We start from the raw sequence: 27,510 nt of genomic DNA on the forward strand, positions 1-27,510 counted from the left end.
TCAACACAGATGAAAAGCTGAGTATGTGTTAATAACAGACAAAAGTGAGAAATTGGGTTCCATTCTGTCTTCACTTTTCCAGTCATCTTAACCCCTCTCCCTAACTTAAGCTTCAGGGTGTCTGTAGAACGAAACACAGTCACATAGTCAAGGATCATTTGATATGGTGAGGAACCTGGAGTCAGATGACCGCAAGGTTCCACTTCAAGGATGTGCGCAAACCATGGTGAAGGCAGCTGGGAGTCACTAGCTGATGAAATTATAGCGCATCAAGACAACCAAAGGCTCTAACATCTTGGATAAAAGATGCCAGTGCCAAAAGCAACAACCAACATTGTCACTTGGCAACTTTCTTTAGGGCATCTGTGGCAGAATCTGCCTCTTGAGATTTGGCCTTCACAGCCAACAATAAGGGTGCCCAAATGAAGATACACCACCTAAATAGACTGTATGCTGCATATCAATCATCTCTCCTAGATGGAAGCATGCCATAATCTGTTTGTAAGGTTGATGTTACTGTTCATCAAGCAAAGAAAAGAGATGGTTAGAACTCCATATATACTTCAGCCTTGATTTAACGATGCAGACCATTTTGAACTTGATCAAACCGTCAGCATTGAGAATGTGAGGGCACGCTTCAGAGATCACACATGGCATTTGCCAGGCATAGTATGAGTGGACTAAACTTTTCATTTCCTTGTCCTCAGCAGCATCAGACCCCAATTTCAAAAGGCAATGGGTATCTTCAAATGAGGTTCCCTTGCCGGGGTTTGTATACTGCTCTCTCCAAGTGGTGAATGTCCTGCTTTTTACAAGGGTAATAGCAGTGGTGATAGGATGGGAGTCCAGGAAGACCATCAATGGACCTTCCTGCCATAAACCAAAATTGAGGTGAAGACTGGATAGTGGCGGAGACACGACCATTATCTTTACACTGCAAAACCTGCCATGTTAGAGGGCAATAGATCTCCCTCCTTGAAAGGCATCTCCATTATTTTATTCCCCCCATTTCTCAAACTACAAGCCAATTGTGGATATGACATACACTGCTTTCTTATGTCATGGAAAGAGACTTCAATTGGTGTCTCTCCTATCCTCTCAGTCACACTTTTGATGGTGCATTAGTTCTTCCACACTCAAAAATAAAAAAAAGAACCAATTTCGTCTAATGCATTTTGTTTCTCCTTGCTTGCTAACAAAATTATCAAGTTGCTTAACAGTGGCACATCATTGCTCAGCACAGATGGAAATATCAGCTTAGATGGACATGATTTCTAAACAAAAAAGTTTAGAATTATATATAACACTGAAGGCATTCCAGATAACAAAACAAATATAATAAACATTGTGCTTTGTCATAAATAGATCCAAAGCTCTCAAAAGCAGTTTTCTAGTTAATCGGAAGACTGAAAATTAATGTTTGAGTGACAACGTGTTGCAGTAAAGGATAACGATCTGACTAGTCACCTGGTTGACAGCAAGAGTGAATAGCTACAGTCAAAATCAGTAACTTTGGAAATGGCAAAAATCTGGGAGTTTTTGATTGACCTGTTTCTGTTTTCAGAGGGAGCTTAACAAGACAAATGGTTGCTTCTCATTTGCTACTACAGAAATTCCACTCGCTGTGGTTCAGAATGCTACTGAAACATCTCAAGTAGAGTGCACTGTAATTGGAGGAGTTGGCTCAGATCAGAACATTTGCTTGATGTTCCTACGTGGATATTTAGATATAAACTGTACTTCTGTTCAATGATGCATTTTGGAAGAAGGTCCAAAAGCAGTTCAGAAAGAGGGGAAATCAAGGGAGGCAGAGAGAAAAACAGACACAAAAGAGGCACAAAGTGTAATTTCATTATATAATGATGAAAATGCCATGTTCAGAGTAGGATCACTTTGGCTGGCTGCCTGACTGGGGATTGTAGCCCATTGCCATAGGCTGTGAGGATGGGTGAAGTTAAAACAATATCATTACTGTACCAAAAACACACTGTAATGTTCAAATTGCAAAACTGTTTCCAATAAACTAGTAGGACAACATTGTGACAAATAAATTGGTGAATAATACCAGATTGAGTTGTACATTTTGTAAAGTTTAATTTTATAAACAACATCAAACAACCTTCCACTATCACTGAATTAATACACCATTATGATGTGCAACACTGAACTGCATAGACAGCCCCAGGTTTTATTGCTATTCTGCACTAAATTAAGTTATCTCAGTCACATCATTGGCGAGGACACACAACAGTCCTCGGGCAAGAAAGTTCAGCCAAACATATCATTTGTAACTTGTATTAAATGAGCTCAATTGGAAGTCGTGGCAAGAATAGATCAGGCTTAGTGATGATGTCCTAGAGGTTATCAACATTTACTGCACAGACTTATTCTGGTAAAAGTCAGACAGTGCTATGAACACAGACATTAAAAATAAGCCTGAAAAGCAAAAATAACAAAAAATCAAATCAGAAAAACAAAAGATGGAAAAATAAATTAATCATTTTGAAAAAACTCAAACATCGCTTGGCACTCACCATTACTTCACATTTTTCTTTAAATTTTCTTCCATTTCCAAATAAGTAGTTGGTATGATTAGCAAGTTTGTAGATGACACAAAGATTGGCAGAGTAGCAGAAAGCATAAGAGACTGTTAGAAAATACAGGAGGATATAGATAGACTGGAGAGTTGGGCGGAAAAGTGGCAGATGGCTTTCAATCCAGACAACTGCGAGGTGATGCATTTAGGCAAGTCTAATTCTAGAGCGAATTCTACAATGAATGGAAGAGCCTTGGGAAAGTTTGATGGGCAGAGAGATCTGGAAGTGTTGGTCCATTGGGCCCTGAAGATTGCTGCACAGGTGGATAGAGTGGTCAAGAAGGCATATAGTATGCTTGCCTTCACTGGACGGGGTATTGAGTATAAGAGCTGGCAAGTCATGTTAACATTGTACAAGACATTGGTTCGGCACATTTAGAATACTGTGTACAGTTCTGTGGCCACTTTGGAGAGGGTGCAGAGAAGGTTTACGAGGATGTTGCCTGGTATGGAAGGTGCTAGCTATGAAGAGAGGTTGAGTAGGTTAGGTTTATTTTCACTAGAAAAAAGGAGATGGAGGAGGACCTGATTGAGGTTTCCAAAATCATGAAGGGTATAGACAGGATGGTTAAAAACAAGTTTTTTCCTAGGGTGAAGGATTCAATGACGAGAGATCATGTTTTCAAGGTGAGAGGTGGAAAGTTTAAGGGGGTTACACGAGACAAGTACTTCACACAGAGGGTGGTGGATGTTTGGAATGCATTGCTGTCAGAGGTGGTAGAGGCAGATACGGTAGATTCATTTAAGATGCTTCTGGACAGATGTATGAATAGGTGGGGAGCAGAGGGATACAAATGCTTAGGAATTGACCGACAGGTTTAGACAGTACATTTAGATTGTCTCAGGCTTGGAGGACCGAAGGACCTGTTCCTGGGCTGTAAATTTTCTTTGTTCTAAGTAATTATGATTTGCCATCCTTGGTTCAATAGTACTACTTTCTGATCATAATGGATTAAACCCCTATTCCAAACATCTGGATACATAACCACAACTGGCACTTGAATACAAGAGGTACCCTGAACTATTGGAAGAGCTGAATTTTGGTTGGGACAAAATGGAGACTTTTCTGCCCTCTTCAATGAATATTAAAAAATTGTATTCCATGATTCAATAACATATTGGGGAATTTCTCGTGTCTTGGGAATACTTATTCTTCAACCAACATATTAGAACCTAATTTTTTTGGTTGTTTATACGTGAGACAGTGATATGTGAAAATTCAATGCTACGTTTCTCAGCATTGCTTCAAAAGATTATAATTCATTGGCTATAAAGTATGATGGGATACCATAGGTGGAGAAAAGTACTATATAAATGTAAGTTCTTTATTTCTTATCAAGTAAATGATGAACTGCTGTTCTTCAAAAGTAAATTGACAGCTTCAAACAGAACAGTAAAAACATGCCTCATGAATTCTGTACTTAAACACTAAACTATAAAACCAGCAGGGTAATAAAGATACAGCTCAGATTTCACTGTGATGTAGCTGAGCTGATTTATATGCTTATAAATGCAAATATGGATGTTTCAAGGCAGAAAACTGGCGGTTTGTTACAAAATTACATACAAAACAAATTTAAATGGTCAATTAAAGGAAATTGTCACAAGAAAGGACAACAATCTAAAAGATGCCAGTGAGATCCAGAAGAGAATCTCTTAACAAAGTAAGGATGGATTAAAATTGGCAAACAAAAATCGAGAGAACAAAACATAAAATATAGGCATATCTGTAAATAAGAAAGAAACTCAACTCCTCACTAAGGATGACAGAGATGACTGTGTGGACATGGTACCACAGAGTAAAGGTAGAGGGTCTATCAGTACAAATTAGCTTTGCAACAAACCTGAAGGGATTGACCCAGTTTCAGGTTACAGTTGAACATTAATGGCAATGCTGCAAAGAAGCTGCAGATAGCTTTGCTGTAGATCATAGATCATAGATTGCAGCATTGCCATTCTGCTGGGTTTTTAAAAAAAAATTTGTGACTTCATGCCAGCATTTGTTGCCCATCCTGAATTGAACTAAGCCAGTTGCTACACCATTTCAGACAGCAAATAAGAGTCAACCACATTATTGTGACTCTGCAATCTCACATAGGCTAGGTCAGATAAGGACATTAGTGAATCAGTTTATTTTACAATTGATGATAGTTTTAAGGTTACTGAGACTACCTTTATATTCCAGATTAATTGAATAAATTGAATCGCTGCAGCGGTAGGATTTGAATTCACATCCTAAGAGCATTGCAACTGTTAGTTCCATGTCTTTACCATTATGCCACCATCTCCTCATATAAGAAATGCTCCTCATATTTGACCTAGGTGTGGCAATGCCTGTAGAAATCGTGACTTTTAGCTTAATAGAGACAATCCAGATCTCTGATCACCCTGGCATGGATTTGCCTCAAAAGGATGGCATACTGTGACTCAACCTTTTAGAGGAAGCATCTAACAGGAATGTTTGTTAAGCTATAGTGTAGTTTAGTGAATTAAAACAATTGGCACAAATGCTCCAAGTTTCAACAGAAGATTAAAACAAAATAACATAAATGGTTGAGAAATGTTAGAAATATGCTTCTTGTTCCATTACTGTGACTTTCAGTAATGTCCAAGATAATTACAAGTTAAACCAGGTAATCCTACACACCCATTTCAAATGTCTAATAGTATATACACCAGAAAACAAAAACAATATCTGAACAAAAAAAGCTGTCAGCCATTTCAGTTGCTTCTACCCAATGGAGATGCAATGGGTCACCATCCACTTCCTATTTTCATCCAAACACTATGAATTGTATTTCTGCAAAACTCCAGATTAAGATATCTGAAGTAAACCCCAAAAGAACAACTAAAGATATAACTACACATGCAGTTGTGAGTTTAAAATTATCACTTTGGAAATGTAACAAGATGTGGAACACGCTAATTTGAAATGGTACCTTTGTATGTCCAGTCCATACATGCAGCTGTTTCTTGGGGAGGTAACATTTCTCAGGTGGTTGATCAGATCGTAAATTGACTCCAAGATCTTGAGGAATGTGAAGGTACGACCTGCCTTGATAGTCATACATTTCTTTGACTATAAAAAGATGGCGTAAACCTTGTCAATGTCTCATCCATTGATTAATCACAAGTTTATCAGTAAGATATATTCTTTTCAAATACAAGTAGACACAAAATTCTCTTATAGGTCAAATATGTGTTTAATAAATAGACAATGCTGAATAAAACATTAGTTGGGTCGTTCTAAAAAGAAACAATTAAATCACATCGATATGCGATCCTAAAAATTGGCATTTGCATGTCTGTGATGCAAACTCAATGCACTAGCAGCGACTTACTCTCTGTTAATTTATAATGTGGAACTTAAGATTCAGTATGTGAATGTAAAACTGATAGAGTCATAGAGATGTACGGCATGGAAACAGACCCTTCGGTCCAAACCATCTATGCCGACCAGATATCCCAACCCAATCTAGTCCCACCTGCCAGCACCTGACCCATATCCCTCCAAACCCTTCCTATTCATATACCCTTCCAAATGCCTCTTAAATATTGCAATTGTACCAGCCCCCACCACTTCCTCTGGCAGCTCATTCCATACACGTACCACCCTCTGCATGAAAAAGTTGTCTCGTAGATCTCTCTTATATCTTTCCCCTCTCACCCTAAACCTATGCCCTCTGGTTCTGGACTCCTCAACCCCAAGGAAAAGATTTTGCCTAGTTACCCTATCTATGCCCCTCATAATTTTGTAAACCTCTATAAGGTCACCCCTCAGCCTCTGACGTTCCAGGGAAAACAGCCCTGGCCTGTTCAGCCTCTCCCTATAGCTCAAATGTTCCAACCCTGGCAACATCCTTGTAAATCTTTTCTGAACCCTTTCACGTTTCACAACATCTTTCCGATAGAAAGGAGAACAGAATTGCATACAAATATCCTATACAGCTGCATCATGACTTCTCAACTCCTGTATTCAATGCTGGAGCCAATGTTATTTTATGCTAGGATATAGGTTACCTATACCATGTACATTACTTAAAACGCTGTATTGTATTTCAATTAGATAAGTATTGTCTATTCTGGTCTACAGCCTTTCATAAAAAAAACTGCATCCTCACCAAATTTAGTTTCTCTAAGCTGGTTACAGTACAATCGCAGAAACCAACAATTACAAAATCACTTTAAAAGGTACAGCAAGACAAAATTAAAATATTAAACCTCAGGAAAATTGGGCAGACTCTGACCTTTCACTTCTGTGACTTTGCTCGAAATCCAGTTCAAATCGATTGTAGGGACCCAACTCCCCCTCCCACTCCGCCAAGGACATGCAGGCCCTTGGCCTCCTCCATCTCCAGACCATGGCAATACGACGCCTGGAGGAAGAGCGCCTCATCTTCCGCCTAGGAACCCTCCAACCACAAGGCAGATTTCTCCAGCTTCCTCATTTCCCCTCTCTCCACCTTATCTCATTCTCAACTCTCGGACTCAGCACCACCTTCTTGACCTGCAATCTTCTTCCCGACCTCTCTGCCCCCACCCTCTCTCCGGCCTATCACCTTCACCATAACCTCCTTCCAACAACTGCATTCCCAATGCCCCTCCCCCAAGTCCCTCCTCCCTACCTTTTATCTTAGCCTGCTTGGCACACCCTCCTCATTCGGAAGAAGGGCTTATGCCCGAAACGTTGATTTTCTTGCTCCTTTGATGCTGCCTGACCTGCTGCGCTTTTCCAGCAACACATTTTTCAGCTCTGATCTCCAGCATCTGCAGTCCTCACTTTCTCATGAAATGACTCTATCCAATCTACAGCATACTTAGGAGTGCAAAACTGTTCCTAATCTTACTCAGAGGCCACAGGGCATCTGGCACAGAAATGGGAAAAAAATGCACACTGGTGCACTGGGGGCTGTTCTTTCTAGGTTAGTGGATGATGGATGTTGTTGATGCAGAATAGAAAGCTCAAGTCTATACCCTGTATGGTATTTGTGTTTCTAATGTTGACAATCTGTGCCTGAAATTAAAAGGTTCATCACTAATATCTCTCACCTATTAAGCGCAACCTCTCATTAATTTCAAGTCATTGCTTTCAGAAACTTCAAAATAATCTACCAGAGTTAGTTGTTTAACAGCAGAAGTTTAAAAAAAAGCAGCCAATACTTCTAAGTTTCCAGCAGCAGCAAAGGTGTTTCCTCCGAAATTCTGATCTTAAACCAGTATTTAAAAGTATGTAAGAAGTTAACTAAAATTCCTTACACTCTTGCCTAGTTAACTTCAACAGCAGGAAGCAAAAAATCATTCTGCCTTTGGAATTGAGATCACACTTTTTCTGAACTGCATTTTTATGGTTTCACATTATTTTGATTATATTCAAATGAAGGTAATTCCATGATTTAAGCTCCTGAGCCAAAATAAGCAATTGGCGGCCATCTTATTTTTTTGCCACATGTCTATGTTTAGTATACCAATGGTGAATCTCATCAGTGTAACTTTCCCCTCTGTTGCAAATGCAGCAAAGTGAAACATTGTACAAAATGTATGAATGCTGTAGTTGCTCATTCAGAACTGAATGGCTGCATGGACCAGCACTATAAAGAAAATGAGAAGGAAAAATGAAAGATAAATTAACTTATAAAGGAGTAAAACAAATTAAGGTAATATTAATAGTTATCAGAACAGACAACATCATTTATAGTTTACAATAATCAACATCATTTATCACTTTGCATCCCACTATCTCAGCTTCAAATTATATTGCTATTCCTTCACTGTGGCTGCATCAAAATCCTAGAATGTCCTCTCCAGGTACATTGTGGGTTAACTCCCTCCCCAACATTACTGTGGGTATATCTTTCATTCATGTATTGCAGGAGTCCAAGAACATTTATTTTCATTGTGGAGGATCACTGATGCTGAGGTCATGAATAGCACATTCAGTGAATGGTCACACAAGTTGAACAGGCAGAAAGGGCATGGGTGACCACCAGGCAGTGTAGAGATCTGCAGGTGGTACAGGAGTTCAATGTGGTCATCCACTAATGGATACACTATTTTAGATACGATTCAGGATGATGACTGTGAAAAGGAAAGCTGTGACAGCCAATTTCATGGTACCATGAATGGGTCTGCTGAACAAGAGGGGAAGAAGAATATCAGCAGGGCTCACGTGGTAAGTGGATCAGACAGGCATTCCTGCAGCCGCGAAAGAGACTCCAGGATTTTATGTTGTCTCTCAGGTGCGAGGTTGAAAATGTGTTGCTGGTTAAAGCACAGCAGGTTAGGCAGCATCCAAGGAATAGGAAATTCGACGTTTCGGGCATAAGCCCTTCATTCCTGATGAAGGGCTCCGGCCCGAAACGTCAAATGTCCTGTTCCTTGGATGCTGCCTAACCTGCTGTGCTTTAACCAGCAACACATTTTCAACTGTGATCTCCAGCATCTGCAGACCTCACTTTTTACTCTCAGGTGCGAGGGTCAGGGATGAGACTAAGTAACCGAAGGACATTCGGAAAGGGTAGGGCAAACAGACATGGGTTGTGGCAAATATTGTTCCAGCATGGGTAGCAAAAAGGATGAGGTCTTGAAAGTAGAATTTAGGGAATGAGGGGGTAGGTTAAAGAACAGAACCTAAAAGTCAATTCCCAGATTACCTCCGGTGTTACGTGCGAGTGAGTATAGGAACAGGTGGTTAGTTTAAGCGAATGAGTGGCTGGAGTGATGGTGCAGGAGGGAGGGCTTTAGATTTCTGAGACATTGGGAGCTATTGTGGACAGGTTGCACCTAAACGGGACTAGCATTCTTGCACAGGAGATTTACCAGTTAACTTAGCTAGGGGTGAGATCCAAAGAAATGGTCAGCAGCGGGAGATAAATTGCCAAAATTAGAAACAACAGCAACAGAGTCAAGAAGGCATAGACAGTCTAGGCCAGTTAAAGCACATGGATGTTTGTCAAGGTTGGATGCTATTTATTTCAATGCTAGATGTCTGATGAACAAGGCAGGTGGGTTGAAGACACAAATTCAGACATGGGAATATGATATTATTGCTGTCACGAAGACACAGTTGAGAGGGGAGTAGGATTGGCAGCTCAATATTCTAGGATACAGGGTCTTCAGGCAAGACAGGGAAGGAGCTAAAAGAGAAGAGAGTGTCACAATATTGCTCAGGGAATCAATTACAGTATTGTGGAGGGACGTTATTTTAAAAGGCTTCTCAAATGAAGCTGCATGGATAGAACTTAAAAACCAAAATGGAGCATTGGCTAACGTGACGCCACTATTAAAGAAAGGTAATAAGGAAAAGCCATTGACCAGTGAGCCTGACTTCGGTGGTGGGCAAGTTGTTGGAGGGAATCCTGAGGGACAGGGTTTACATGTATTTGGAAAGGCAAGGACTGATTCGGGATAGTCAACATGGCTTTGTGCGTGGGAAATCATGCCTCACAAACTTGATTGAGTTTTTTTGAAGAAGCAACAAAGAGGATTGATGAGGGCAGAGTGGTGGATGTTATCTATTTGGACTTCAGTAAGGCATTCCTCATGGGAGACTATTAGCAAGGTTAGATCACATGGAATACAGGGAGAACTAGTCATTTAGATACAGAACTGGCTTGAATGTAGAAGACAAGGGGGTAGTGGTGGTGGGCTGCTTTTCAGACTGAAGGCCTGTGACCAGTGATGTGCCACAAGGATCGGAGCTGAGTTCACTCTTTTCGTTATTAATATTAATGATTTGGATGTGAACATAGGAAGTATAGTTAGTAGGTTTGCAGATGACACCAAATTGCAGGTGTAGTGCACAGAGAAGAACAGTACAGCAAGATTTTGATCAGATGGACCAATGGATTGAGGAGTGACAAATAGAGCTTAATTTAGATAAATGTGAGGAGCTGCATTTTGGAAAGGCGAATCAGGGCAGGACTTATACGCTTGATGGTAACATCCAGGGGAATGTTGCTGAACAAAGAGACCTTCAAGTGCAGGTTCATAGTTCCTTGAAAGTGGAGTCTCAGGTAGGTAGGATAGTGAAGAAGGCATTTAGAATGCGTTCCTTTTTTGGTCAGAGCACGGAGTATATATGAGTTGGGAGATCGTGTAGCAGCTGTACAGCACATTTTTTAGGCCATTTTTGGAATACTGTGTGTTTATACATGAGATCAACGTATCCACGAGTACATATGGTATTAAAGGATACTAGTAGGTAAAATCTCTTATCTCCCACTTGGTCTATGTTTTTAGTTACCTGCCCTAATATCTAATGCTGTTCAATATCAGATCTTATCAGAAGCATTTTGTATATTACAGTGTATTCAAGGCAATCTATGAATATAAGCTGTTGTTGGAAAATCCTCCTTAACTATTCTTTTCATGAACAAGATTCACTATATGTCTAAACGACATTATTAAAATATAAATGTTGGATGTGCAAATGGAGACAATAGGTGATCTGGGAACAAGAAAGAAAGAAAGAATGATAAAGAAAGAGGATATTAAAGGATATGAATTACAAGAGAGTTAGTTAAAAGTATTTCATCCCAGAGATAAACAAACTCCTTTAGCTTACACTACATTCAAATAGAGTCACATCATTGATGTCAAGAAATAATACAAAAACATCAGTCAATTCTTCACCCCCAATTACCACAATTGCAACCCCCTGTATGTTTGGAAGGGTAGACAAACTAAATGCATTACGGTGTAGGATTGTTTTCTCCTCTGCAGGTTTTTCATCTTCTTGTTTGCCTTTCTTTTGTCGTTTGGCTATTATCTCATTGAGTTCTTTCTGTTCTTCCTGTGGAAATAACCAAGTTTTTCCATAAGAGGTCTACAGCAATACATGAAAACGTGAACTTCACTGACAACCTACTTAGTTACATTGGTTAGAAACTCTGGACAATGAGTGTCACGTACATTTACAAGGCGAGAATTTAATTTAGGTGACATCCAAACTGCTTGCAGCAAGCTCAAACAATTTAGAACTGGTATTATTATTTTTAAAATTTTAAAAAATTAGTTTTTAAAGTATGTCATGAATTTTCTGCAACGATCCTTCAATGGCTACAATTCATTTAACATTGGCATCAGATGCCAGTGAATAGTGATTAATATTGCACATCATATTGTTATGCGAGATCAAATGATCCTCAGATCGCGATCAGAGTAGGAATAGAAAAAAGCATGTTGTTTTTCACATGTTTCTGAAGGCAACATATTATTTGCCTCATAGATATGTTCAAACCATAATATGATATGTATTGAAAACGGACTTCTGTTTTTTTCCCTAAAAGCTGAACTTTGATTCCAGTTGGGTAGTTAAGGAAGATCAACTTAAGTTATACTATATTGCAGATAGATAGGGAATGGCATTTCTGTTAAGAGTACATGAATCAAGCCATTAAAGGAGCCTCATTACAAAATATTTGTTTCCCAACTAATGTCACTTCTGCATGTTTGCTTAGTTTATTTGTTTTATTAGTCAGTTTTAAAAAAGTAATTAATAGGATACTAGCTTTGTTGGCTGGGGCAGCAGTCATTATCCATCTTTAGTTGGCCTTGAGAAGATAGTGATATCTACAACTACTCTCCACTTTCAGTAGTGTCTGACATTAAAAGTGCATTATGCATTTGAAGAGAAGAAATCACATATAAACTGGAATACATGACTCACTGTAAATAGAAGTTGAACATATTCAAGCTTAGAGACAGGTCCTAATAATCCAGTACGTTTACATCAACCAGCTTCTTATTTTAATAAAGCAATTTTATAGATTTTGCCAGTAAAATATTTAGCAAATCTATATTTACATTGTTCTGTCAAAATAAAATTTTACACGTTATTTTATCAGAAATATTCACACTTCTTTTGGCAGGTTACTTGTTTTTGAGTGCAGTAGTGACAATGCTTGCTATGGACTGCATAAAGCTTGTTGACAGCATCTCTGCAGCAAAATGTAGAATACCGATCAGCAAGTGGGCAGGCACCTCAAAATGTAGAAGAACATCTGTCTTCAGGGAAATTGATTACCGCATTTGGAAAACATTACAACAGCATGATGACATAGCTGAGATTGCTGCTCAGAATTCTTTCTTCACACTGTAGGTTTTCAAGTTATGATTATGCATTTCACCATGGGTCAGGGAGAACTACTGGAAGAAGAGGATGATTTAGTCATTGCCCAATACCCCCCCTAATGGTCAAATCAATAGCAGCAGAACATGTCCAGTACTTCCAGCAATGAAGTTTTTCACTGAAATATTTTAAAAATTAATTGCCTTGTTAAATTAATTCCATGATATGACATGCAGACGGTAAAATTACACCACTAGCTATATTCAACGTGGACCTGACTCTCAACAAATATGGACAGGGTCAACTTTATACATAAAGTTGCCAATTAATGTTATAAAGTAACATAAGAGCACATTTTGGAATGAGATTAAGTTGGGAAAATAACTATATTTTTCTAGCTTTCTGAAGGCAGTTCTTGTCAGTGTCATCATTGATAGGTAGCAGAGAGAAAATGGACCATATAAACCATCTCCATTTCCAGCGACCGACTCAATACGGACAGCCACTACAAATCCACCGACTCTCACAGTTACCTGGACTACACCTCCTCCGACCATGCCTCCTGTAAAAATGTTATCCCTTATTCCCAATTGCTCCACTTCCGCCGTATCTGCTGCCAGGAGAACTAATTCCACCACAGAACATCCCAGATTTTCTCCTTCAAAGATCGCAATTTCCCCTCCCACATGGTCGACGCGCCTTCTGGTGCATCTCCTCTACTCCCCACCCCTCCAATTACAACAAGAACAGAACCTCGCCCCTCCCCCCTGAATACATTGCAACACCTCTGCCATTTCTGCCACCTACAAACAGACCGCACCACCAGAGATATATTTCCCTCCCCATCCCTATCTGCGTTTTGGAGAGACCATTCCCTCCGCAACTCCCTTGTCAGGTCCTCATTCCCCCACCAATCCACCTTCCCTCGTCACCACAAGAAGTGCAAACCCAGCACCCACACCTCCCTCCTCACATCCGTCCAAGGCCCCAAAGGATCCTTCCACATCCAATAGAAATTTACCTCCATTTCTACACGTCATCTACTGAATCTGTTGCAACTGATGTGGTCTCCTTTACATTGGGGAGACAGGATGCTAACTTATTGATCATTTCAGAGACCATCTCTGGGACACCCGCAATAACCAACCCCATTGTCCTGTGGCTGAACACTTCAACTCCCCCTCCCACTCCGCCAAATGCATGGAGGTTCTGGGCCTCCTCCATCGCCACACACTAACCACCTGAGGAAGATTGCCTCATCTTCTGTCTTGGGACCCTCCAACCACATGGGATCAATGTGGATTTCACCAGATTCCCCATTTCTCCTCCCCCGACCTTACCCGATCCAAATGCTCCAGCTTGGCACCGCCCTCTTGAACGGTCCTACCTGTCCATCTTCTTTCCCACCTATCTGGTCCACCCTCCTCTCCGACCTATCACTTTCACCCCTATCTTCATCTATCTATCGCATTCCCAGCTACCTTGCCCTCACATCCCAGCCCTAACCCCCTCCCATTTATCTCTCTCTCAGCCCCCTTGGCCCACAAGCCTCATTCCTGATGAAAGGTTTTTCCCGAAACGTCGATTCTTCTGCTCCTCAGATGCTGTCTGACTGGCTGTGCTTTCCCAGCACCACACTCTTCGACATGTAAACCTTAAAGTTCTGCAAGCTTTTCCTTCTTTGCAAATGCTAAAATAAGTAGATCAACGAACCTCTGAAGGTTTGGCCACATCCTTTTCATCCACATACTTAGCCCAAGGCCCCTGAAAACCATCAATATTTGCTGGGTCAGGTTCTTTTAATTTCTTTCGTTTTTCTGTTTTCTTTTTACCAGATTCAAATACTGTAAGGCCTGCATGAGTTTAAATGAATAACAAAAACAAGTTAACACATACCAACTAGACATAGTAATTCCACATAAACTAACATGGGATGTTTCAAAATTGCACATAACACTCAGCAATGTTTAAAATTCATTGTTATGCAAGTACAAAGTAAGGATTAAATTGGAATATCAACAGCAAACCAAAGCAAATAAAAACTGGATATCATTTCATCACATGTCTATTCCCATTAGAATAAATGATATTAAGTAGAGAGAGAGAGAGAGAGAGAGAGAGAGAGACAGACCCAGAGTCACGAGTAGAATAATCATTTCACTGGGATGCAGAAGGTGCTATTGGCTTCACTCAGCCAGGAGATAATCACCTTCCTACATGTATTTCTGAAAGGTGCTTTAGAAGCAAACTACTGCCATCTTTGTTACACTGATTTCCTCAAAACAGTACTAAACAGCAAAAATGATTTTAAAATGTTTGTAACATTAAGTATGCAGTACGTACAGTACTGAGTGCCCCCTGGCTGACAGTAAATAAACTACAATTAAAAGAAAGATACAATATCAACATTTCATTTAAACAAGTCATCTCAAGCTTAAGGCAATTTTCTGTTCGTAATGCAATGGGACATTAATTACACACTTTGGAATCTATTACAAAGACCTTGACGCATTACACAAAAATAAATAAATCAGACTACAATAAATTTGACTAGCGTTTCATTTCTTGAATTGCACCAGTCTTTTCTAGATCTGAAATGCATTGACATAAGAATAAATTTGCTTCCAAGTAAGCTAGCTTATGCCCCAAATAGCTATATCCTGGTTTTAATTTGTTACGTACACACTAGTTCTGCAAACTGGAATAATTCAATTTCCACAGCAATCCGGTTTGTCAATGACAGCAAAAATACAACAGATTTTCTTTGCAAAATCAAATTAATGTTGTTTCAATAGTGATAATCAAGTACCTGCTAGAATTGTATTCAAGTAGAAATTTGAATTCTCAAACAATTGTCTGGAATGAAGGGTACTTAAATGCTGTGCTAGCTGCAGATGGTCATTTAGGAGGGTATTTCAATTTTAAAAATTACTTGATTTCTCCAATAATAATGTTAAAATGATTGAATTATGTTCAACAGTTACGGGTCTGGAATGTTGTCCATGTCAAGCATTCGAGACCTACATCTACCACTTCCACCTCAGTTATAGTATGTTCTTAGCCCAACTAAACTCCTCAGTTCCAATCTCGCAGGAGCATCCCTTACTCCAGCAGCATAAAATTTATTATTATCATTTCCTGCACCAGCCATACATGTCTGATCAATCGATGGTCAATTTCAATGGAGTTGTAGAATCTGGGCTGGATTTGACCCAGGTTTCAGATGTAAAATGCCTGTATATAACCACTGCATCATCCTGCTTGTGTTGGCTTTTTGTAAAACTATTGAGAATTTTATGAAACTATTGAAGATAGTTTTGGTAATTGCCCCATTATTTTCAAAGTGATACATATCAACATTGTGATGTTTTTATGTTTGCTAGTCATTGCTGAGTGGCACGTGCGTACATGTATAAAAGATTATAGTCAACCACGTGGATTGGAGTGGGTCTGAAGTCACATGTAGGCGAGATCAGGTAAGGATAGCAGATTTCCTTCCTTAAAGCTCCTTAGCATTCATACCTGGCTTGATGGTAATGGCGAAGTGCAAGAGATACTGAGCCTTAAGGGTACAAATTAGTCATAGAGTTATAGAGATGTACAGCACGGAAACAGACTCTTTGGTTCAACCCATCCATGCTGACCAGATATCCCAGCCCAATCTAGTCCCACATGCCAGCACCAGGCCCATATCCCTCCAAATCCTTCCTATTCATATACCCATTCAAATGCCTCTTAAATGTTGCAATTGTACCAGCCCCCACAACTTCCTCTGGCAGCTCATTCCATACACGTACCACCCTCTGCTTGAAAAAGTTGCCCCTTAGGTTTCTTTTACATCTTTTCCCTCTCACCCTAAACCGATGCCCTCTAGTTCTGGACTCGCCGATTCCAGGGAAAAGACTTTGTTTATTTACCCTATCCATGCCCCTCATAATTTTGTAAACCTCCATAAGGTCACCCCTCAACCTCCGACGATCCAGGGAAAACAGTCCCAGCCTGTTCAGCCTCTCCCTGTAGCTCAAATCCTCCAACGCTGGCAACATCCTTGTAAATCTTTTCTGAACCCTTTCAAGTTTCACAACATCTTTCCCATAGAAAGGTGACCAGAATTGCACGCAATATTCTACTAGTGGCCTAACCAATGTCCTGTACAGCCGCAACATGACCTCCCAACTCCTGTACTCAATACTTTGACCAATAAAAGAAAGCATACCAAACGCCACCCTCACTATCCTATCTACCTGCGACTCCACTTTCAAGGAGCTATGAACCTGCACTCCAAGGTCTCTTTGTTCAGCAGCACTCCCTAGGACCTTACCATTAAGTGCATAAGTCCTGCTAAGATTTGTTTTCCCAAAATGCAGCACCTTGCATTTATCTCAATTAAACTCCATCTGCCATTTCTCAGCCCAGTGACCCACCTGGTCAAGGTCCTGTTGTAATCTGAGGTAACCCTCCACCACTGTCCACTACACCTCCAATTTTGGTGTCATCTGCAAACTTACTAACTGTACCTCTTATGCTCGCATCCAAATCATTTATATAAATGATGAAAAGTAGAGGACCCAGCACCAATCTTTGTGGCACTCCACTGGTCACAGGCCTCCAGTGTGAAAAACAACCCTCCACCACCACCCTCTGTCTTCTACCTTTGAGCCAGTTCTGTATCCAAATGGCTAGTTCTCCCTGTATTCAGTGAGATCTAACCTTGTTAATCAGTCTCCCATGGGGAACCTTGTCGAACGCCTCACTGAAGTCCATGTAGATCATATCTACCGCTCTGCCCTCATCAATCCTCTTTGTTACTTCTTCAAAAAACTCAATCAAGTTTGTGAGACATGATTTCCCATGCACAAAACCATGATGACTATCCCTAATCAGTCTTTTCCTTTCCAAATACATGTACCTCCTCCTGTCCCTCAGGATTCCCTCCAACAACTTGCCCACCATCGACGTCAGGCTCACTGGTCTATAGTTCCTTGGCGTGTCCTTATCACCCTTCTTAAACAGTGGCACCATGTTAGCCAACCTCCAGACTTCCAGCGCCTCACCTGTGACTATCGATGATACAAATATCTCAGCAAGAGGCCCAGCAATCATTTCTCTAGCTTCCTACACCTGATCAGGTCCCGGGGATTTATTCACCTTTACGTGTTTCAAGAAATCCAGCACTTTCTCCTCTGTAAGATGAACATTTTGCAAGGTGTCATCATCTATTTCCCTACAGTCTATATCTTCCATATCCTTTTGTGCTGGAGTACGATTCTGCTTCTGACACCTGCAGCGCCTCATGGATACGCAGTTCTGAGCTGCTAGATCTGCTTAAAGTCTATCCCATTTAGCATAGTGATAGTGCCACACAACATGATTAATAATTTTTTTTTGTGGTGTGATAGGACTGTCTTTTAAAGAGAAACTGGAGCAACAGTACCTGTATTCTCTAGTTTCAAACAATTATTCATTGAAGTCCATTGAATGAGATAGACAGAATAGATGCAGGTTAAGATGTTTCCCTTGGTGGGGGATCGGTCCACTCTGCTGTGGAATATGCAGTTAGCCATTTGTGATTGATCGGGCATAAATTGGAGTCTTGAGTTCCAAAATAACAGCAGTGGCATCATATTTTTAGCAGACATTCAACATAATGCTCTAAAAATATGATTTCACAGAATTATACAGCACAGAGACCATTTAACCCACTGTGTCTGCATTGGCCAACAAAAAGTCATTCAACCTAATCCCACTTTCCAGATTTGGTCTGTGTCCTTAAAGGATACACTTTAAGTTCATTCTTAATTATTTTTATGAAAATGTCTACTTTTCAGACAGTGAGGTCCAGGACACCACCAACTCTAGATGAAATATTTTCTCTTAAACCCCTCAAAAACTCTAACCTCTTACCTTAAATCCATATCCCCTGATTATGGCCCTTCAATCAAGGGGAAACCAACGTTATTATCTCTTTTGTGTTAACACTTCAAAATTTTATAAACTTAAATAAAACTCTCCCTTCAGCCCCTTTGTTCCAGAGAAAACAATCTTCGCTTATCCAATCCTCTATCATAACTAAAATTCTCCATTTTTGGCAACTTCCTTGTAAATCTCATCTCGAGTGTCTGATGCAATCACTTCTTTTCTAACGTTCAATGACCAAAATAACATGCAGTTCTCCAGCTGAGATCTAATTAGTGTTTTATACTCCTTCAGTTATACCTTGGTTAATAAAAGCAAACATCCCACACATTTTCTTGACCAATTTATTTACTGTTAATTTCAGGAGTTTGCACACCATTTGCATTATTTCACACTTTTCCTGACTGAACGCCAATTGCCAATATTCAGTTCATCTGGCTAGTTCAATACATATTCTTGTAGTCATCCTCTTTCTTCTTTATTGTCAACTAAACAGCCAACGTTTGGATCAAATACAATCTTTAAAAATCAGTTCCCTTGCATTCAATAACAAATCATTGATATGTGTACAAAAGACCTAGTACTGAGCCTAGTGGAAACAGCCTTCTCATCAGGGAAATAAAACACTCACCAAACAATAAAATGCCTTTATTTTTGTGCCTTGGCACCAATTATGGATCCAACTTGTCTACTTGTCTTGGATTCAAAGACGTTTTGCTTCTGTGAACAATCTGACATTTGAAGCGGTGATCAAATGCACTAGCCTCATTACCCAAGTTACTGAATATTTTGAGAACGCAATCATGTTACTGACACACAACGTTCCCCAAAGTGTACAAAGGCATCATAGAGCGTCGATAGAACCCAAAAATGGGTCCCAGGCATTCACAAATTCTGTACCATGAGTCTTTAAAACTGTAAAAGCAAGGAAAGGCCATGTTTAGTTTTTGATTTTTGGTTGGAGTCTTATCTGGCAGAAAGGAAGATGGTTGTGTTTGTTGGAGGTCAGTCAGCTCATCTCCAGGACATCTCTGCAGGAGTTCCTCAGGGTAGTATCCTAAGGCCCAATCATATTCAGCTGCTTCATCAACGACCTTCCCTCCATCAGGTCGTGGGGATGTTTGCTTATGATTGCACAATGTTCAGCACTATTTCCAGCTCCTCAGATACTGAATCAGTCCATGCCCAAATGCAGCAAGATCTTAATAATCATAGAATCCCTTCAGTGTAGAAGCAGGCCATTCGGCCCATCAGGTCCACATCGACCCTCTAAAGAGCATTCTGCCCAGATCCATCCCTCTATCCTATCTTTGTAACCCTGCATTTCCCAGGGCTCATGCATCTAGCCTGCACTTCCCTGGACACTATGAGCAATTTAGCACAGCCAATCCACCTAACCTGCACATCTTTGTACTGTGAGAGCAAACCCACACAGACACACGGAGAATGTGCAAACTCTGCACAGTCAGTCGCCTGAGGCTGGAATCAAACCCAGGTGCCTGGCACTGAGGCAGCAGTGCTAACTGCCGAGCCACTGTGCTGCCCCAAAATCAGGCTTGTGTGCAACAGTGGTAAGTAACATTCATGGTACACAAATGAAAGGCAAGAACATTCTCCAACAGGACAGAATCTAATCATTGTCTCTTCACATTGAATGGTGTTACCATCACCGAATACCCCACTATGAACATCTAGGGGTTATCATTGATCAGAAACTCATCCGTATTTGACACAGAAATCGTTTGGTGATGAGAGCAGGTCAGAGGCTATGACTCCTGCAGTGAGTAATGTACCTCCCTGACTCTACAAAGCCTATCTAGCACTATAGAAATTCTCCAAGGCCCTTTCCAAACTTGTAATCAATTCCATCTAGAAAGACAAGGGCAGCAAATACATGGGAACACTCCACCTGCAAGTTCCTCATTATCTGACTTGGAAATACATCACTCTCCCTTCAGTATCACTGGGTCAAAATCCTGGAACTCTCTCCTTCATGGTTTTGTAGGTCTATCTACAGCACATGGATTATAGTTGTTCACGAAGGCACTTCACTACCACCTTCCCAAGAGCAACTAGGGATGCATATCAATACTGGCCCCGCTTTGCCCACATCCCATGAATGAATTAAAACAAAAAAAAACTTATGCTGAGCTACCTCCTCTCTGTTAAAATTACAACAATTTCCAGTAGCCTTGGATTAGGTAAAGAGAAGAAAGGCAAAGGTGTTATAAGCAAACTTCTGTGTGAATGGCAGCACAGAACATGACTGGGTCAACTGCGAAGCTGTTAATTGTGAAGCTGTCAATTGTAAGTACATGGATGATGAGTACTTAAAACAAGGTACATAAAAGTAATTGCAACTTTTGAGGGAGTCATTGCTGACGAGAAAGAAAGCCAGGTAGAGGACAGAATGGAAGCAAGAACCACAAGTACTTGTGAAATCAATAATGAAACAATATATCAGAGCATCATGCCTCAGGATGGAAAAATGAACAATAAAATTAAACTCTAATTTGCGCATTTTGTTCGCTACATGTCCTTGTGACATATATCAGGCACCAAAGCAATGTAACTAAATGAAATGCCTGTTATCAAAGTACATTTGAACAAAAGCATTTACCTTGATTCTTCTCAGCATCTTCCACACTACCAATATACGTAGCCCCTCCTGCTCCCTCACTGTGGTCTACTGTTGGATCCAAAGCATAACCTAAAATTGGAATAAATAATCAAAAATTATTTCAAAATAGGTAATTTATAGAGTGAGAAAAAGGAATTGATGACAATGAAATAACATTTATTCATCTTCAGGATTCCCTGCAAAGTATTTATAGAAAAAGAAAGAAGGACGGAAACACCAGGCAAGATTTGCTGAGAGCTGCTTCAAAGAGTATTGTCCATCACCACACCAGACTGGGAAACAAGCCATAGCACATTTACCAAGAAGAACAACTGTGAAGTAATTAAAATTAAAATTGGCCAGAATCATGTTGAGAATAGCTTTTAATCATCTTTGCCACCTATTGAATTGTTACAAAAAATAGAATTCATTTATAATTGAATGAGAACAGATTATCTATTATAATTACAGATGAATATCACAACATTAATTGAAATGAAACAAAAACATGTCAGAAATACATCATAGATACAACAGTATTTTTGAAGAGAGACACCAAATTAATATTTCAGATCAATCACCTTTCAACAACAACTACGTATCTTTTAAGAAATAAATCCTTGCATGGTACTCTAATGAAGTGTTATAAATCCAAATTTGACATTGAGCAATGCAAGGAGATATTAAAGTCTGATCAAAGATGTATCTTAAGGTGTATCTTAAAACAGGAAATAAAGAGATTTGGGAAAGGGATTTCTGGGCTTAGGATATCAGCAGCTGAATGTTGGAGCATTTAAAGTGGAAAGCTCAAGAGGATCAAATTAAAGGAGTGCAGGTATCTCAGAGCATGCATTAGCATTCAGCTCAACTGTTACAAAGCTGTTCTTACCCTAATAACACATCACACAACGAAATGTCTCTCAGCCGGTCTCCTAACTCTGATAATTTTAAGTACAGGTAGTTCTCCTAGAACGTTCGTTTATTAAGTGTGATTTGTCTGGAACACGATTTGTGAATTAGCAACTTTTTTTATATACAAACCAAACTCCCATTTACTGTTACACGATTCTCACCCCCAACACTAGGTGTCGTACTTTCAAAATAAAAAAACAAACAACTGCAGTTGCTGGAAATCAGAATCATAATCAGAAATTGCTGGAAAAACTCAGCAGGCTTACTACCATCTGTGGAGAGAAAGAGTTTCAATGTTTCAGTTTCAGTGACTCTTCTTCGAAACAGAAGAAAATCCATACGGGGAGATATAGTACACTACACTGGGATTACTCGTGTAGTACAGAGGTTAAAGCTCAGAATGCATAAGTTTAAATTCCACCATGCAGCTAGTATTAAGTAATTAAAAACAAGCCTCCTGGTAGCCATCTAACTATTGTCAATTGTGAAAGAAGCCCAGTTGGTTCACTGAAGTACTTTAAGGCAGCAAATCTGTTACTGTCACCTGGTCTGACCTACAACTGACTCTGGACAGCAATATGATTCACTTGCTTTTTCATTAAAAAAATTTCTGAATATTTTACAAAATTGTACAATCACTATAAAATAGTGTGACAATCTTATAGTATAACAACAACAATAAAAAAACTACTCTACTTCACAAACAAATTAGAGAAAAAAGATCTACCCATACTATAATTCAATAAATAATTAAACAAAATAAACTAAATTGAATTAAATTGAACCAAGTTAAATTACAGCACTCAGCGCAGCCCCACCAAAGCTCCCCATCACTGGGAGCGTCAGTTGGCAACCCGTATTTATTCGGGATTCTTCCTCTCAGTGGCACCCGGCCCGCCAGACACAGCTCTCATGGCTACACAATGGCCCTAATCAACATGGCCGACAAGTCTGCATCGATATGGTTCAAGAAGGGCCACCATTACCTATAAAAAAGTAACCGTTTTCTGGTGCACCATACTTGCTTTAATAAGAGGTCTCCTGTGACAACAGCTGAAAGAACCAAGCCAACTGTTAAGTCTCTGTAACGCTTGCCTAGGTAGCATCAGAGGGAGCATTCGCATGGGACGTAATAAATGAGGAAGAACATTCATTTTGACGAAAGCTAGTCTACCCAACCAAGATATTGGTAGAGCCTCTCTACACTGAAGGTCCTGTCTTATCTTCTCCAGCAAGTGCACAAAATTAGCTTCACATAATTGATCAAAGGCAGGAGTAACAAAAATGCCTAAATATAGAAAACCTCTCTGTGACCATCTGAAAGGGAATCGGATTCCACCTCCAAGTTCGGGTACTCCCACAAGATCCCCCACGAGTATGGCCTCCAATTTCATGAAGTTAATTTCATACCCTGAGAAACAGCCAAATAAATTAATCTTTTGTATTAAACAGAACACAGATATTGTCAGCTTAGATAGAAAAAGAAGTGTGTTGTCTGCATAAAGGTTGATGTCCTCCTGACCCTATCTCTGGAGTAACAATATTGGGATCTCTCCGGATGGCCTCTGCTAACAGCTCAATCACTAATGTAAACAGCAGTGGTGAGAGAGGGCATCCTTGTTGGCTACCTTTACCAATACGAAAATTGTCAGATTTTATGCTATTGGAGATAACTGCTGCCTTAGGATCATTATATAATACTGCCACTCACTTGGCAAAACCGCGCCCCTGCCCACTGCCCCAAAGACTAAACCGTTCCAGGAGATAAAAGGTATAGCCGTTCCACTCAGTCATAGGCTTTTTCTGCATCTAGGGAGACTACCTAGCTCGAATTCAACCCCTACTGACACATCTGGACCATGTTCAGTGCTCTTCTAATGTTGTTAGAGGACCTGCGACCTTTAATAAAACCTGCCTGGTCCTCCTTTACAATAGAAGGCAATACTTTCTCCAACCTCGACACAATATTTTCGACAGAATTTTAAAATCCACGTTTAGCAGCGAGATGGGCCTATACGAAACCCAGTCCTCGGGAACTTTCCCTCTCTTGAGAATAAGGGAGATATTAGCTTCTTTCAGGGAGGATGGGAGGCAGTCCTGACTGTACAAATAATTGTACGTATCCAACATTGGCCCGGCCAACACATTTATAAATTCCTTATAAAACTTGTACTGAAATCCATCCGGGCCAAGCACTTTAACACTTTGGAGCTGCCACACCACCTCCTGTATCTCTTGGACTGTCAGAGGGCATTCAAAAGGGACTAGATCAGAGTGGTGCTGGAAAAGCACAGCAGGTCAGGCAGCATCCGAGGAGCAGGAAAATCAACGTTTCGGGCAAAAGCCCTCAAAAGGAACACCTGCTCCAGGGTTACGCCTGGAAGGTCCAAGTTCTTAAAAAAGGACTCAATCTTCACAAACCTATCCTCACAGCCCTCCAATCGATACAACTCACTAGAATTTCCTAAATGCCACATTAATCTTTTTGGAATTGCAAGTAAGAGAATTAGTACATTCTCTGACGGATGTGATAGATTGGCCAGATATACCAGGTATCTACCTGGCTTATCATCATATTTGAATAACTTCTGTTTTGCAAAGGAGACCTCCCTCTTTGCTGTCTGGGTTAGGGAAAATTTCAGAGCAGCCCTGAGGGCTATAATCCACAGCTACTTGGTCACAGACGGCCTATCAAAGTATGCCATCTCAGCTGCCACCTTCAACCTGGCATCAAGCATACGCTGCTGTTCTCCCCTCTGCCGCTTCCGGGTCACCGAGTAAAAATATAATCAAACCCCTTGGCAGTCTCCCAGAGCACTGATGGGTCACTAGCCGTACCCAAATTAATACCCCAAAAAATGTTAAATTCCTGTGAAAAGTACTCAATAAGCTGTCCTTCAGGAGAAAAAGATCCATGCGCCAATGCAGCAAGCTTGTCCCATTACCTCTGGCCTTAACCTCCAAATACATACACTGCCGCATGGTCAGACATGACTATGTTCCCAATTCTAAAGGACAGTAATGAATCCAAAAAGGCCGGTCCGGCAAAGACCATGTCAATTCTTGGGTGGCAATATTGTGGATTGGAGAAGAAGGTAAAGTCCCTACCCTCAGGGTGAAGACATCTCCTCACATTTACCAGCCCCACCTCTTTACCCAAGTCCACCAGTTGTTTGGATTGTGGGGAGGTGCCTGGGGACCCCTGGGCATCCTGTCTACCTCAGGGTCCAGAAGACGATTGAAGTTTCCCTCTATATCATGTGGCACACTCCAAGAGCCATCAACCTGGAAAGTGCATTCGTTAAAAACTTAAGCGGTGTGCCAAGGGGGCACTGCTGGGTATCTTACAGCGTACTGAATATTCAAGTTTCTCAGCCTCTTCTTTACTTCATCAAGGGTCTTCTCCTTGCAGATCACAGGTGCAGAAAAGTCCTGAAAAAACAATTTTTTGATCCCATGTAGATCAGGGCCTGTGGATCCTTCCTCAGTGGTCTGGAAGCTTCCAACACCATTTATTTATCTCTCTAGTGCTTACCTCTAAAGTGCTGGAGTCACACTCACACCAGTCGGAGGTTGCTGGTCCGATCCAGGCCTGCGCACTGCGACCCGGTGGCCCACTCGACTTGCACCTAGCCTGCCGCAACTTGCAGCCCCAAAAACTGCAGGAGCCATTGTTCCAGAAAGCTGACTAACTGACCTCCTTCCTCCCGTTCTGGCAGCCCAGTAAACGGATGTTCTTCCGACGACGTGGATTTGAGGTCGTCGAACTGCTCCACTAGGGCCCATACCTGCCTTTCCAGGGCCTAAACCCGACCCACTGAAGATTCTGCCGTGGTCTCTGAAGCTGCAGCCTGCTGCTCTAACTCCTCCACGCACTGCTGAGGCGCTGGATCTCCTGCTCATGCTTTTGCAGCTTGGTCGAAATCGGTTCCAGCCTGATTCTGGTCTCCTCCATCGCTGATTCAATCTTCTCTTGCAGTTTCATGAACTCAGAGACCAGGCCCTGCTGTCCAAAGGAATGTCTGCAGAGTCAACCCTGCAGCTGCAGGCTTGTCCGTTGCTGCAGGGGAATGCCCTGCTGGTTGTGATCCTTGCGGCCCTTTTCCCTTAGTCACCTTCCCTGATCACCAAAACTAATGCACAAAGATTCTGAGGACCTAAAATTGCTGATTTTTTCCAAAATAATTTATCAGAGGTCGGTAAAAGAACCACCTTGCCTGGGTTACTCTGCTGGTGTACTAAAACATGTGGATCAAATTCTTGGCTTAATTAAAAAGCAAATTAAAAGATTCAGGTATAAAGAATTTAAAACAATGCAGACAAAACCTTGTCTTGAATAACTGAATGAGCCTGATGCACAAAATCTTCGAGGAGAAAGTGAGGTCTGCAGATGCTGGAGATCAGAGCTGAAAATGTGTTGCTGGAAAAGCGCAGCAGGTCAGGCAGCATCCAAGGAACAGAAGATTCGACATTTCGGGCATAAGCCCTTCTTCAGGAATGATGCACAAAATGCCTTTTCCAACTTATAGATCTTTTACATTAATTACTATTCATCCCAACCAATAAACAATAGGATCAGGAGTACGCCAGGATAAGAACTAGGATCAGGAGTACGCCATCTGGTCCTTCGAATCTGCTGTGCAATTCTGTAAGATCATGGCTGGTCTTTTTGTTGCTTCAGCTCCATTTATCCGCCCTCTCACTATAACTCTCAATTCCTTTACTGTTCAAAACATTATCTATCTTAGCTTTAAAAACATACAGTGAAGTAGCCTCAACTATTTCATTAGGCAGGGAATTCCATATATTTACGACCTTCTGGGTGAAGAATTCGGTCCTAAATCTGCTCCTGCTAATTTTGAGGCTAAGCCCTCTTGTTCTAGTTTCACCTGCTAGTGGAAACATCCTCCCTACTTCTAGCTTATCTGTTCCCTTCATAATTTTATGTTTCTGTAAGATTCCCCCCATTCTTCTAAATTCCAATGAATGTAATCCCAGTCTACTCAGTGTCGCCTCATAAGCCAATCCCCTCAACCTAGTGAATCTCCCCTGCACCCTCTCCAATGCCAGTATATCCTTTCTCAAGAAAGACCAAAACTGCACACAGAAATCCAGATGTGGCCTCACCAGCACTCTGTACAGCTACAATATAACCTCTCTGCTTTTAAACTCAATCCCTTTAGCAACAAAGGACAAAATTCTATTTGCTTTTTCAATTACCTGTTGCACCTGCAGACTAACCTTGCGAGATTCATGCAGGAACACTCAGGTCCCTCTGCACAGCAGCACGGTGCAAGTTGTTCAGCATTCAAGTAATAATCCTTTTTACTGTTATTCCTATTACTGAAATGGATGACTTCACATTTATTAACACAGTATTCCATCTGCCAGGCCTAT

The 27,510-nt window shown here is 40.7% G+C and overlaps 1 protein-coding gene across 1 annotated transcript in view; it reads right to left on the reverse strand.

Annotated features, from left to right (window-relative positions):
* cdc40 (cell division cycle 40 homolog (S. cerevisiae)) overlaps window positions 1–27,510 on the reverse strand; it is a 134,217-nt gene that overhangs the window by 61,695 nt on the left and 45,012 nt on the right. The window contains exons 4-7 of the mRNA XM_060856320.1: window positions 21,202–21,291; window positions 14,379–14,518; window positions 11,291–11,387; window positions 5,536–5,675 (exon numbers count right to left, since the gene is read on the reverse strand). Of these exons, the coding sequence (XP_060712303.1) occupies window positions 5,536–5,675; window positions 11,291–11,387; window positions 14,379–14,518; window positions 21,202–21,291 (467 nt within the window). The remainder of the gene's footprint in view (window positions 1–5,535; window positions 5,676–11,290; window positions 11,388–14,378; window positions 14,519–21,201; window positions 21,292–27,510) is intronic.

Source organism: Hemiscyllium ocellatum, chromosome 3 (assembly GCF_020745735.1).
Source record: "Hemiscyllium ocellatum isolate sHemOce1 chromosome 3, sHemOce1.pat.X.cur, whole genome shotgun sequence".
Lineage (NCBI taxonomy): Eukaryota > Metazoa > Chordata > Chondrichthyes > Orectolobiformes > Hemiscylliidae > Hemiscyllium > Hemiscyllium ocellatum.